Source organism: Centroberyx gerrardi, chromosome 19 (assembly GCF_048128805.1).
Source record: "Centroberyx gerrardi isolate f3 chromosome 19, fCenGer3.hap1.cur.20231027, whole genome shotgun sequence".
NCBI classification, from domain to species: Eukaryota; Metazoa; Chordata; class Actinopteri; order Beryciformes; family Berycidae; genus Centroberyx; species Centroberyx gerrardi.
The window spans coordinates 18745779-18758196 of NC_136015.1; the positions used below are offsets into that span (position 1 = coordinate 18745779).

The following is a 12418-nucleotide window of genomic DNA, read 5'->3' on the forward strand; positions in this document are numbered from 1 at the left end:
TAAAAAGTTGAGTGTATTTGGATCGTAAAGTGACTTTTAATAAAGGCGTTTACAATACAGTATTGTTGGGGCAGTACACACTACACTGTAAATGCCATTTTGAGGCTTTGCATGGAACTCTAAAATAATCCCATTCCCTTCAGATTCAGAATATATCGGCTGTAAAAATGATGGATGCCATTCATTTAGTGGGATAATAGAACACTGTAAAAGAAAATCATATTTAGCAGCCAGAAACTTTTAAAGAGTGTTCCAAAGCTGAGGTCAATTACCGTTAATAACAGTGCGTGGCTCATTGCACTCTAATAAGGTTTAGGTAATGATTACAACCTAAACAAGAGCTCCATAGCTGCATCTGGCCACATCAAAAATGGCTTCCTGGACCTCAGTTTGCACTGCAGTGAAAATGACATTGGAAACCTTAATTAGAGGAAAAGAGATTTCTGCACAAATGTAAAACACTGGATGTTTATGGAGATTTAGTATTTCAACTCCCCTTTCTAAGTGTCTTCCCCACAGCAACGTCAGTAATGATTTGAGTCCATGCTTTAAAGGAAATGCTCGGGCTCAGTTTTCAAAACAAAGCCTAACACAAGCAGACGCCACTCAATGGCATGAAATGCTGACCCTTTCCTCAAATGAAAACACTAATCCATTTCTCAAACAAACAAAAGCCCTCCCCCAAACAGCGAACAAAGTAAACTGAGCTCCGGTGCGTCTCTGTCTTAAATGCAGTTGAGAATGGGGGCGGCGAGACAGACGACCAGCGAGATCTACCTACTCCTTCGCCTCCTTCGGACGGGGCGTCCCCCAGGAGCTATTACAAGTTTGACTTATTCAGGCTGGGGTGAGGAAAGGGGAGACCTCTGACCCGCGCGCCCGACTCAACCCTCAGCGCCACCGTGGAGGAGGAAGGAGACCAACCACAGAGCAACAGTGGCCACGTTTCATTTCGATCGCCTCTCGTTAAGGCGGCCACCAATCACAGGCAGGGGGACGGGCGGCGGTGCCCTGCCCTACTGACCCCACTGACTCTGGAAATGGCAGGGAGATAACATGGCTGACAAGGTGCCAAAATGAAAGGTGGGTACTGGCCTTAAAAGGATTATTTGCAGTGAAACAAATCAAACATGACAGACCACAAATCCGGCGAAATAGCAAGCCAAAAGAGTTGCATGAGGACACATTTGAATCTCAACATGAAAAATGCAGAAATGATACATATGAGCTAATCGCGCCAAAATGTTCTCAAAAGACTTAAATGCAACATATACGCTCACAAATACAGACGAAACAGATGGAGCACTAAAAGAGACCGCCTGTGACCTTTACTGCATGGAACATAAAAATTACAAAAGGGAACAGCATGATTAATACAAAACATGTGTTAATCATGTGCAGCAGTTATCCACTCATGCCTGCCATATCCATTCATGCCCTCGTTGTTTCCTGCCTGACGGGGAGCCTCAGGAAGCGATGTGGGGTCTCGAGGCGTCTCTGCAGATGGAAACGGGGCCGGCCGAGGCTCCTCCAACACTATGCGTGCAAACCAATCCCCAGCACAGACATTCATGTGAATTCTCCTGTGACCGATGGGAGCTGAGGGCAACGTTGGGATCAAGTGGGTTTGGGGTGTTATGGGGTTTAAACTGCTGAGACAGGGGTAATGAGTTCATTGCGTTTGACCGAACCGGAGGGTCGTATTGCTGCCTGGGTCAAACGCAGGGCCAAAAGGGAAATCCCCAGTCTCTTATTATCAGAATGGGGAGACACAGAGGAATAAAAACAGTCAATTACTCAAAAATCGGAGGCTGTTTGACTTTTCAGTGAAGCGCTAAGCACAGACTTTATAGGTTGAGGCGCGATAAGCGATTATTGTAGAAAAGAGCACCACGCTGGGTTATGAGAGGGACCAACCCTCTCTAAGAGGAGCGCCACACTGGGTTACGATAAGAACCATGTTTCCTTCTTCATGTTGCTCTCAGTGAAGCAGAAGTTAAGGGCCAGAGCGTCCCTGTGTCTCTCAGTATGGGGTGAGGTTTATAGAACTGCCGTCATCACAATTTCACAAGGATTGTAAAATAGAAGCGGCTGTAACTGTAATATCTGATCAGATGAAGTGAGTCTTCTAGAAATGATCTTTAGTGTGGTGCCTCGTAGTTCTGGATTTGGCTAAACATTTGGTTAGATATGTGTTCTTTCAACTAATAGGTTGCAGCTTTCTTCATCACACCTGGCCAGAATGTGCTCATGTGTGATGGCTGTTGTTTAAAGACCCCATGAAATGGCATCTTTACTTGCATGATTTGATGCATTTCCTATTGAAACAGGACATTGGGGCGGGACATAATGCAGTGAGGGATCAATCAAAAGTATAAACAAATTGTATCAGGGAGGTATTGTGTCAGGGAGAGAAGGGCAATTTTATTTGATGGGAGGGGTGTGGAGGGGCTTCATAGTTCAAAAATCTGATGGTTTTATTGGTAAGAAATTTATATTTATGCCTGTTCGTGCAGCATGAGGTCACCATGAAAGATACTCTGTTTTCCAGGAAGTTAAAGTAATGGAAGTTCATTTCACGGGGACTTTAGGACCCTAGCCACCCAGCAAACAAGCTGTTTGCTTGTCTGCTTGTAAAATAATAGAGAATCAAAATTCCAACCTACCAAGGCCTTGATCTAACCCATCTCTGGAGCCGTGTTTGAGCAGGCTGAATTTGGCACCACATTACAATAGAGCTAACCTACCTCCATCTTTGGAGCAGAGGTTGAGCAGGTTGTGGACAGTATCCATCATCTCCTGCTGCTGTCTTTGCAGGGCCGTGCTGTTCCCCGTGGCCCGGCTCAGCTGGGCCTCTAGCTCCCTGATCACCCCGCTCTGCCGCCCCACCAGCGCCTGCAGGCTGCCCTTCTCCTGCCTCAGCGTGTCCAGCTCGTCACGATGTCGCACCTCCATCTCCAACATCTTCTGCTCCAGGAGGCTGAGGGAAAGGCAAGGGGTCAAGAACAGTTGGCTATGGAGGATGGTGAAGCTGTAGAGTAATTATTATTATCCTTCAGGGCCTCTGAATCCTCTGGGTTGCCAGGGGGGTGAAGTTGCAGACTCCTTTGTTTTCATAGGATTTAAATGGATTGAATATTGTTTTGCAATTTTTGTAATAATGTTAGCGATGATTGTGTGATTATGTAACCGTATCAGTTTCTTTATTTACAGTATATCCATAATGAATAGAGGACAGTGGATGAAAGAAGAATTAATCAAATTCCCCCACCTTTGACATTTCCCTGCTGCTGTTACTTTGTGAAGGATAATGCAAGTAATTATAATCAAACTGTGGTGATGTACTTGTAAAACTGTTTCTATCCCAGTGAGTGATATGGGAACACAAACACAGGATCCTAAGTCTATAGGATAGAAATGCAAATAATTATGTCAGTAGGGTTGGTTGCCATGGGTCCCGCACACAAAATAAACATAGGCTTCACCGCATACTTTGCAGATTCATCCAAGGTAAAAAAAAATAAGCCCTCACAGTATCCATGCTCTACCATTGTACAATCTATGTCTGAAAGATGATACAGACTGACATCAAATTCATTAACTAATCAAATCGTCCCTTCTATCATAGATTTGGTAAAGGAAAAAGAAAAGACAACACGCACAAAATGGGATATGAATAATTTCATAATTGCTCAGGCTTAAGGAAATTGCCCTTAGCAATCTATCTCCATAAGCCTCACGAATACCTCGAAAGTCATAATCGCTAGAGACTACTTTCTCAATAGTGTTCAAGTGATTGCATGGAGTCTCTATGGATGCTTTGGTCTGCAGTGAGCAATGTGGACCAAACCCTTTCAAACACAACATCATCAGACAATCCCACAGGACCAATCTCTCTAAAGTACAAGATTAGGAGACATGAGAATGTATCCAAAAGCCACATTATAATTCCATGTTTTGCAACAACTGTTAAAGTGCAACAGCCCGACATGGAAAACATGGTCTCATGCGCTCAAAACTGATTTACATGACGGAGAATATGAGCTTCATATTATGCTGTTGTGTATACTGAATGGTTTTCTGGACAATGGGCAAACTATGTGGAAATCAATGAGTGTTAGTAGCTGGCTTGTGATTTTGTTTACCCATTCCTGCAAAGTAGTAGTTAGTTGGAGTGAGAAAATACTTTGCACAGACTGACTCCACCAAAAAGGCACCGTGGGCGTATTATTGTTATTTGCTCTAGCCAGTCTGTGTCCAATTTGTTGCAGTATGGATGGTAGCTAGCTTGTGCGGGTTTTGCGTGCTCGCAGTGTTGTCTGTTTACCCGTTCTTGTCATGGAGCTTGTTGATCTCATTGGTCTGGACCATCAGCTGCTTCTCCAACTTGTTGGTGGAGAGAGAGTTTTCCAGCAGCTGGATCTCAAGCCTGGATGTCTGATTCAGAACCTGTCCCAAGGAAGAGATACACAGATATACAATACAAAGATAATATGGTTGTTAGGCAATATTAACGCCGTAAGGCTGATCTGCCTCCATACATACTGCACTGGCTGTGATAATTCTGACTAGCACCATGCAAATCTGCATCAAAACCTGTCCCAAAACCAAAATACAGTCTCAGTCTCAGTGTATGAAGGTCTGTAGTAGCTCACTTTGTCGAGTGTTCACCCGACACATGGTAATACTTAAGAAGATATTCAGCTGTGTTATGATAGAGGATCATTTTATCTTAGCAAACAGTTCTCTTTTAACTTCACTCCCATCACCTCCTCCTCAAACTCCTCCATAAACAAAAGAGGGAACCACAGCCACATTACTTAAAGAGGGGATGGGTATTTATATAGCATCCATATTGTCTTTGGCCAGTTCCCTGTAACCCTTTTGGGGCAGTTGAAAGTGGAATAGCTGGGTTAATGGAGCATGAGATGGATCCTCTCAGTGTGTCTGTGTGTGTGTGTGTGTGTGTGTGTGTGTGTGTGTGTGTGTGAGAGAGAGAGAGAGAGAGAGAGAGAGAGAGAGAGAATAGTGAATCTGTGTGTGTGTCTGTGTGTCTGTGTGAGTGTTTATGTGTGTCTGTGTGTGTGTGCGTGTGTGTGTTTGTGTGTGTGCGTGTGTGTGAGCATGAGCATCAGCATGAGTGTGTTTGTAGAGTTGTTACCTGTGTCTCAACATCAGTTAGCTTGCGCGTCTGTTCAGCTGTCTGAGAGAGGAGGTTGGTGCCCATTTCCAACATGGCTGCCGTGTGGTTGTGGACGGCACTCTGCTGCAGCTGAGCCATCTCTGCCTTCATGCTCTCTTTGATGTAGTTCTCAATCTGCCCAAAACAAAGATGGCAGGCAGAGAAAGGATGAGACTCAGAGGGAAATGGCCATTTGAAAATGGCGCAAAAGAAAGAGGAGGGTAAAGAGGGTATCGAAGGAAGAGAGTTGACAGAAATTTGCCATGTCAGGGTCCAAAAACGGATCATATTATGTATGATTTCCCCCACCCGCCTGATGTATATTTATAATCATCATGTTTTGATGACAGACAAACTGAACACAGCCCATGTATACTTGTAGGGGAAATACTTGCAAAAACAGAGAATATTGGTGGATCTTCTTGAAACACAATTGCTTTTTCTTCTCCAAAAGCACTTAAGAATTATTTGTCTCATGCGGATGGAGACACTCAAACTCTGTTTTTCTTTCAAATCGCCTAACTCTAACCCTTCAAATCACTCTAAATGTCTTAGATCCAAATTCCCATTGACATTGCATTGTGCTCATGTGACCTGACCCAGCTGGACCTGGCAATTCCGGCTCTAGAACCGATTTAAATTTTTTGCTTATGATCACAGCACTCCCCGAAGGATAGAGAAAGACATATTTTACGATTGAAAATGGACGGCAATTCCCTTCAAGAAATATATGGACTGAGGAGACTGATGATAATAACATGCACAGCTTGCAGATCTCGCTTTCGTCCCCACCTGGTTTCCTCTAGTCGGAAATCTTGCCCCTTACCATCATGGGGTACAGTCATCACGTGGAAGTGGATGCGTCAACGTTCAAAAGTGTGGGAATTAGGCGTAGGATTCACAAATGTTGCAAATTCCACAGACACGGTGAAAAGCATACATATACTGTATATAATGCATGAGATTTGTTTAGTCTGCATAGTGCTGATTTCTGATGAAGAGGATTATGTACGCATTCAAAGATTAAATCAATGAAAATTCAATGAAACAAAGCCCTGTCAGCATGCAGTTGATTTCAGGTGACACATTCATATTCATGACTCAGCAGGCTTAATAGGTACCGTATACCCCGATCAAGAAACCACATTCTTTAATCACTTTCTTTAATCAGCATTCCCTCGGTAACACATTTCAAAGGGTTTCTTATCTACAAATGAAAAAAAAATTATGCAAACACAAAGCTATTTGTTTCCATTGTTTGGGAGCCACCCAAGTGAAGAATGACTTTAGTCAATATAGGCTGAGCCAGATGTAGGTGGTTAACTAGGGATGGAAGAGGCAGAGATGAACAGATATTCACTGGGGCTTGTCTTGAAAGAACTCTTTCATCCTTATCTCCAAACCCAAACAAATGACAGGACGGAGGAGAAGTTAGCCTTGCATAAGATTGTTCATATGGATTAACCATTCGGACCAGTGTGTATTGTATTTGGAGTGTCCTGTGATGTTTCACTATTGATTTCAACATCACCCTGTACGTAACCATAACATAGGAGGATTTTCTTTTCTAAAAGGAGAGCAGCCAGTCAGCTCACCTTTGCTATTTTTATTGATTTAGACAGGTGGAAACTAGAGAGGGAGACGGAATAGAAGAGATAGGGGAGGAGGCACACTGCGAGCAACTTGGTTGATGAGTTGCTCTTATCTGACCGGATTGCATCTATGTAGTACTCTCAGCTACAAAGTTTTGTGCATTTTTTTGCTGCTTTGGTATTGTCTATCATAGCTTTACATTGTTTTAACGAGTTAACAACGCTAGCTGGTAAGCGCTAATTATCGAAAATAAACAGACAAAAACTCAGATCCCGCCATCAACCCCAAAAAAGGAAGCAACTGTTTAGTTTTTTAGATATTTTTCGAATAAAAGTTGTCAAGAACTCAGAAGCTTTAAATGGCGATAATCAATTTCTCACCCATTTCCGCCAGGCAGAACTATTGTTCATAGAACGAAATCACATCAGAAGGGAAACAAAGAAGCACAGAAAACAGAAAGGTTCAGGCTTGGCCAACTTTTCTCAGCTGACGAGTTTGTTGACTGTTCACACATTGACCGAGTTTCCTGGTCGCTCAGCTGTATAGGAAATTAATGGACTTCTGGTGACTTGTTGATCGTGTTGCTCGCAGTCTGAACGCACAATGAGGGGATTCAATACTAGGCCAATGGGGGACTTAACCACTTTTCTATGATACTTGCTCTATTTCACTTTGGCTCACCAACACATTGTAATGGCCCGTTCTCAGGAATGGATCAGCAGGGCAGGTAAGTGTCAAACACCACAGCATCACTTGTGCTGATGTCCTTACTCAGCAACTATTCCATGATGTTCCCTTTCTCTGGCTGTGGAACGAATCAAACTGCTCACACACCGGGGAAGGCCAAGCTACACTGCGCTCACTGGTCTGTGAAGGAAAATATTCAGCTGTGAGTCAAAGACACTTCGAGGGAAAGTGATTGGTGACAACACAAGTCTCTCACTTCATTTTCCCGTCCCTCTCAAAGTACAGATTGTTCCCATTATCGCGTTAGACCTAATGTCCGGTGATACCCCCCCCCCCCCCCCCCCCGACAGCGCAGTCAAAAGGACCTTAGCATGTGTATTCCTATGGGAGCCGGCTTGAACTGTGACTGTTTGACTCTGAACTGTGACTGTTTGACTCGCATATGGAGGACCTCAGGCCCAAGTGAAGATAACACACATGCATATACGTACACACAGACAGACTACCTTGACATTAAAGCAGACACACACACTTCCTCTCTCAACACACACAGGCCCTAAGGTTGGCTAGCCTTTCATGCTGCTGCCATACCTTGTGTTGTATTTACACAGGAGAGTAATGGGCTGGTAGGATCACTCCATAATGTAGTCAAAACGTTTAAGTTTAATCAATGTCCTACCTTGAAAATTACATTATTGGAGTGCTTCCAGTTCAAGTTTTATCTGATGAACAGTCCAGAGAAAGAACACAGTATTCTTCAGTAAAGAGCACACAGAAACAAACAGTGAAATAAGTGTTTGGCAAAGCAAAATACCATAACAAAAAGAATAATAAAAAAAAAAGAAACTATGTTTGTTTTGGATCAGTGACGGTGACCACAAAGTTTCTAAAATTAAAGGACAAATCTGTACGTATTGCTGATGTTGCATCTGTTGATGGAGCAATCTGGAGATCGCTGGAAAGAGTGAAATCTTGATAATATTCATACATATTTATGGTAAAACATGCACTTGCAGAGAAAGGGAATTGCCATACTTGACTAAATAAAAAATGGATGAATTTCAACATTTCAATCAAGCCAAGACTGGATAGATAATAAAACCGTCAGAGCAGAGATGGAACCGTTTTCTGTTCAAGTGAAACAGCCAGCGCTCAGCCATTAGCACATGTCTGCCAAGTCGAATTAACTTTTCAATGTAATATCCTTTCCTGGCATCGATATTAAAGCGAAATATAACATTTTTTCGGGCCGGATTTCAGATATAATACAACTTCCCCTAACTGTGAACTACATCAGGCTGATATAAGTGTCACTTTCCACAAAACCTCCAATGGTCCGGCCCAAGAAATTGGAAAGAAAACAGGGAGTCTGGAATCCACAAAGCTCAAGCAATGATGGATTACCCCGGCTGATAATGAACCATAGAATATGACTGTGTTTGGAAATGGTTTTCAGTCCATCTAGAAATGTAAAATCTCAGCGCTAGGGTTTTTTTTTTTTAACATCATCTTTTAGGCCTGGGTTCAAAACTTCAATTTAAACCTCAGGATTTATGATCGCTGCTTTGTAGTTCTTAAGCTACAGTATGCCTTTCATTAGGCTCTTTCCCCTGTTTCACCGCAGCTAGCAGCCTCTCACTGCACCTTGCTAATCTGCTAAGACTCACTGGTGCACTGTACATGGTGCTTGATACGCTTTGCACCCAGTAAGTCACCTTGAGAGAAAAGGTAACGAAGTGACAGATGTCCGACAGAAACCTAAGCCCAGCGCTCGCTTCATGGCTCGTCTCCCTGGGAATGTAGCTGACTCATGGCTGGATCTGGTGGGGGTCATAAATGGAAAGTACGAAGGAGAAACAAGATTACACAAACACGCCCAATCATGTAAAAACACCACTTGGGAGGCAGTAAAATAGGTCTATGTGGGTGTCAGGTTATTTTGATGGTTTCTAACCTCCACTCTGCTAAAACGCTGTGCTTTTTCAGTCAGGCAGCGAAAGCAAAGCGTCTCTTTCACTGCCAGCATTGAAATGCAAATGGTGAGGCATTTGTGTCATTTGGGAATGGGATTGAGATGGTGAAATAAATATGAGTGCATAATGTGCATGCAAAGGTTGCGGTGCTTTGCGGTGGTTTCTTTCCACTTGAGCTACTAAGATTTGAGGTTCTTATGCCAAAGACTGATTTTCTCTGACATTTCACCCAGAAAACAGAATACAGCCTAATTATTTTCAGTTAACCTGAAACTGGAACTAATTCATTTCAATAGGTGGTGCTTTATCCTATACATTTTTTGTCAAGAAATACAGACAAATAGTTATGAAAGCCAATGAAATGACTCAATCAAGTGCTAATTTTTGTCTGATAGACATTAAATTCCTCTCACGGACAGGAATTTGGAGAGAAACAGGTTTCGGAGCAGTGCAGCTTGGCTTAGCAGGAGCTGTAAGGTTTGGTAAGCTTCCAAGCTGAGCCCACCGGCTAGGGGTCAACCTGAATAAGTGGGGGTCACCCTTAACTACAGAGTCAGGTCTGACCTCCTAACTATGTGGCACATCGGTACGTATCATTGAGAATATATGAATATGTGGTTAACTCAAAACAGGATTTCAGACATAAACATGACACATTGTCTTTAAACTGCATCTTTAATGTAGTTTTTGAACCTGAGTGGTATGAAATCATTATAACAACAGCAAACGTTTTTCATTTTCCTTCTATATTTATGACCTTTGTCTTATATTCATGTTTTGCTAATGTTGCATCTTCAAATAGCTTTCCATCATGATTATCAGTCCCCGATCACAAAGAAAGAAACATTTCACAAACGGAAAGGAATTCAAATGTAACACCACTTCCCATGAAAATAAAAAAAATCACTCTGGATTTCAGCGGTGACAAAGTAGATTTATAATAAGGGACATTCCAGAAGGTGCAATAACACCAGGCTCTGCTTTTAGAACTACTAAATCTCGCCTCTGGTTTTACATAATCACCGTTTGCTAAGTGAGAGTCACATAAACAGAACTTTATGTTTCCCTAACTGCTACTTTACACCGAGACGTAAAGGTTTAAGGTGCTGTGTGTGGAACAGGAGGCCTGGCTTCATGCAGGCCGCCTGTGACTCTGCTAATGATGCTGCCTGACATCCCGACCCCCCAGCTATGATGTGTAGAGCTCCATCAGTATGCATGTACAGGCTCGTGCGTTCAGGCGGTTTATGAGTGCTGCTTACTGAATTACAATCGGCTGTTAATCATAAAACAACCTGCTTTGGGCTGTCTGGCACATAACTGACAAGCTGTACAACATAAAAGATGTAGCAGGGTGCAGTTTTAAGAGCAACGGGACTGTTTATCATTGAAAAGGACAAGTGTTTAGGTTATCGAATGAACCATACTACATGTGCATATTTTCATGGAAAGTATCACAAGCAAAAAGGCATGAAATCCATCAGCAAAGATCCCCTCACACACATATTCTATACGTTATCGCGGCGGGGCTGCTAAATTGCCGATGCTTGAGAGCCAAGAACAGGATAATCCCTCAAGATGATACTCCCTGCTATCATTGTTACAGATTACTACAAATGTTTACCACTTTTCTGACATTTCCCATTTAGAGTGGCTTCCATCCCAAAAGGGGGTCTTGATCTTCTCTAAACAGCAGCGGCGGCGGTGCTGAGAGACACTGTGAGAGTTACAGGACGGTGGGCCTGGACTGTATAAAACACTTACTACTGGAGCTCTGTCACATCTCTGCTTATCTCTGGCTCTGTGTGTGTCTCTGTGTGTGTGTGTGTGGGGAAGTGATGGTGATGGTGGTGATGCTGGTGGTGGTGGGGCGGTCTGGGTTCTGGGATGCTTCTCCTTGCGCTCAGGCCTGGAAGCATTTCAGACCACTTTAATGGACAACAGCGGAGGGGCTATTACCCCCCCATCAGCACCTCCCAGTGTAATCACGAGCCACCTCGGGGCCGATGCCAGAGAACACACTTACGCCTCCTTATCGCCGACTGACAGTGAAGGGTGAATTTGATACACCTCTCTGAAACCTGGCCTATCATTCACTCCAGTACGGCTTTACAAGGTGTTGCCCTGACTCCCTGTGCTGTCACTCTCTAGACTTGTGGCCTATAATGTAGATATGGTCAATCTCTGTATCTTAGAAGGCCGTCTCACTCAGCCATTGGCTTGTTTGTTTTCAAATCCAGCTTGAAACAGTTTTAAGACTCTCCGTCTTAAACTTTGTCAAGATTAGGTGAGTAACAACGCAGTCTGAACTCGCAGCTGACCTCCGTGACCTTTGCCCCAATGGCCAACATCCAGGCTTTTACTCAATTGCTGCCACATTTTTTTTTTCACCTTCACATACAATGTCATCAGAGAGAGAATTAGAGAGAGAGAGAGAGAGAGAGAGAGAGAGAGAGAGAGAGTGATTAAATGAATGAATGAATTAAATTCATCGTATTTATCATAATAAACAATTTTTAAAATAGAGTTTTTATAATTACGAATTCCTACATTTTTAATTCATATATTACCTATAATTCCTATATTCATCTATATTGTAACTTGTTTTGTCCTATACAATTGCAATATGCTTTGGCAACACTCAATACTACTTGATTCCTGCCAATAAAGCTTTTTCTGAATCTGAATCTGACAGAGATGGAGAAACTGGCACACAGACAGACCAAATGATTGTGTGTGGATGTGAAAGAAAGATGGAGACAGACAGTCAGAGACAGACGTCCCCCGTGTCTCAGCGAACAAAATAGCAGCTCAGACCCGACTCTGAAACGAGGGATCGATCAATAGGCCTAATCGGTGGCTGGAACAGGCTCTGCTGTGAGGTGGGTGGTCCAGACCTGGGCTCTGCCTGGCTCATCACTTAGTCCGTCCGAATGCTGTTGATTCCAGCTCTCCAGTCAGCCAGAGAGACTGACTGCCATCC

At 43.2% G+C, this 12418-nt stretch overlaps 1 protein-coding gene and 1 long non-coding RNA gene across 2 annotated transcripts in view; both read right to left on the reverse strand.

Moving 5' to 3' along the window:
- Positions 1–12418, reverse strand: part of LOC144542821 (uncharacterized) — a 104946-nt gene that overhangs the window by 42588 nt on the left and 49940 nt on the right. The window lies entirely within an intron of this gene.
- The window catches only part of angpt1 (angiopoietin 1), a 50491-nt gene that overhangs the window by 22746 nt on the left and 15327 nt on the right, over positions 1–12418 (reverse strand). The window contains exons 2-4 of the mRNA XM_071915376.2: positions 5162–5317; positions 4328–4449; positions 2748–2980 (exon numbers count right to left, since the gene is read on the reverse strand). Of these exons, the coding sequence (XP_071771477.2) occupies positions 2748–2980; positions 4328–4449; positions 5162–5317 (511 nt within the window). The remainder of the gene's footprint in view (positions 1–2747; positions 2981–4327; positions 4450–5161; positions 5318–12418) is intronic.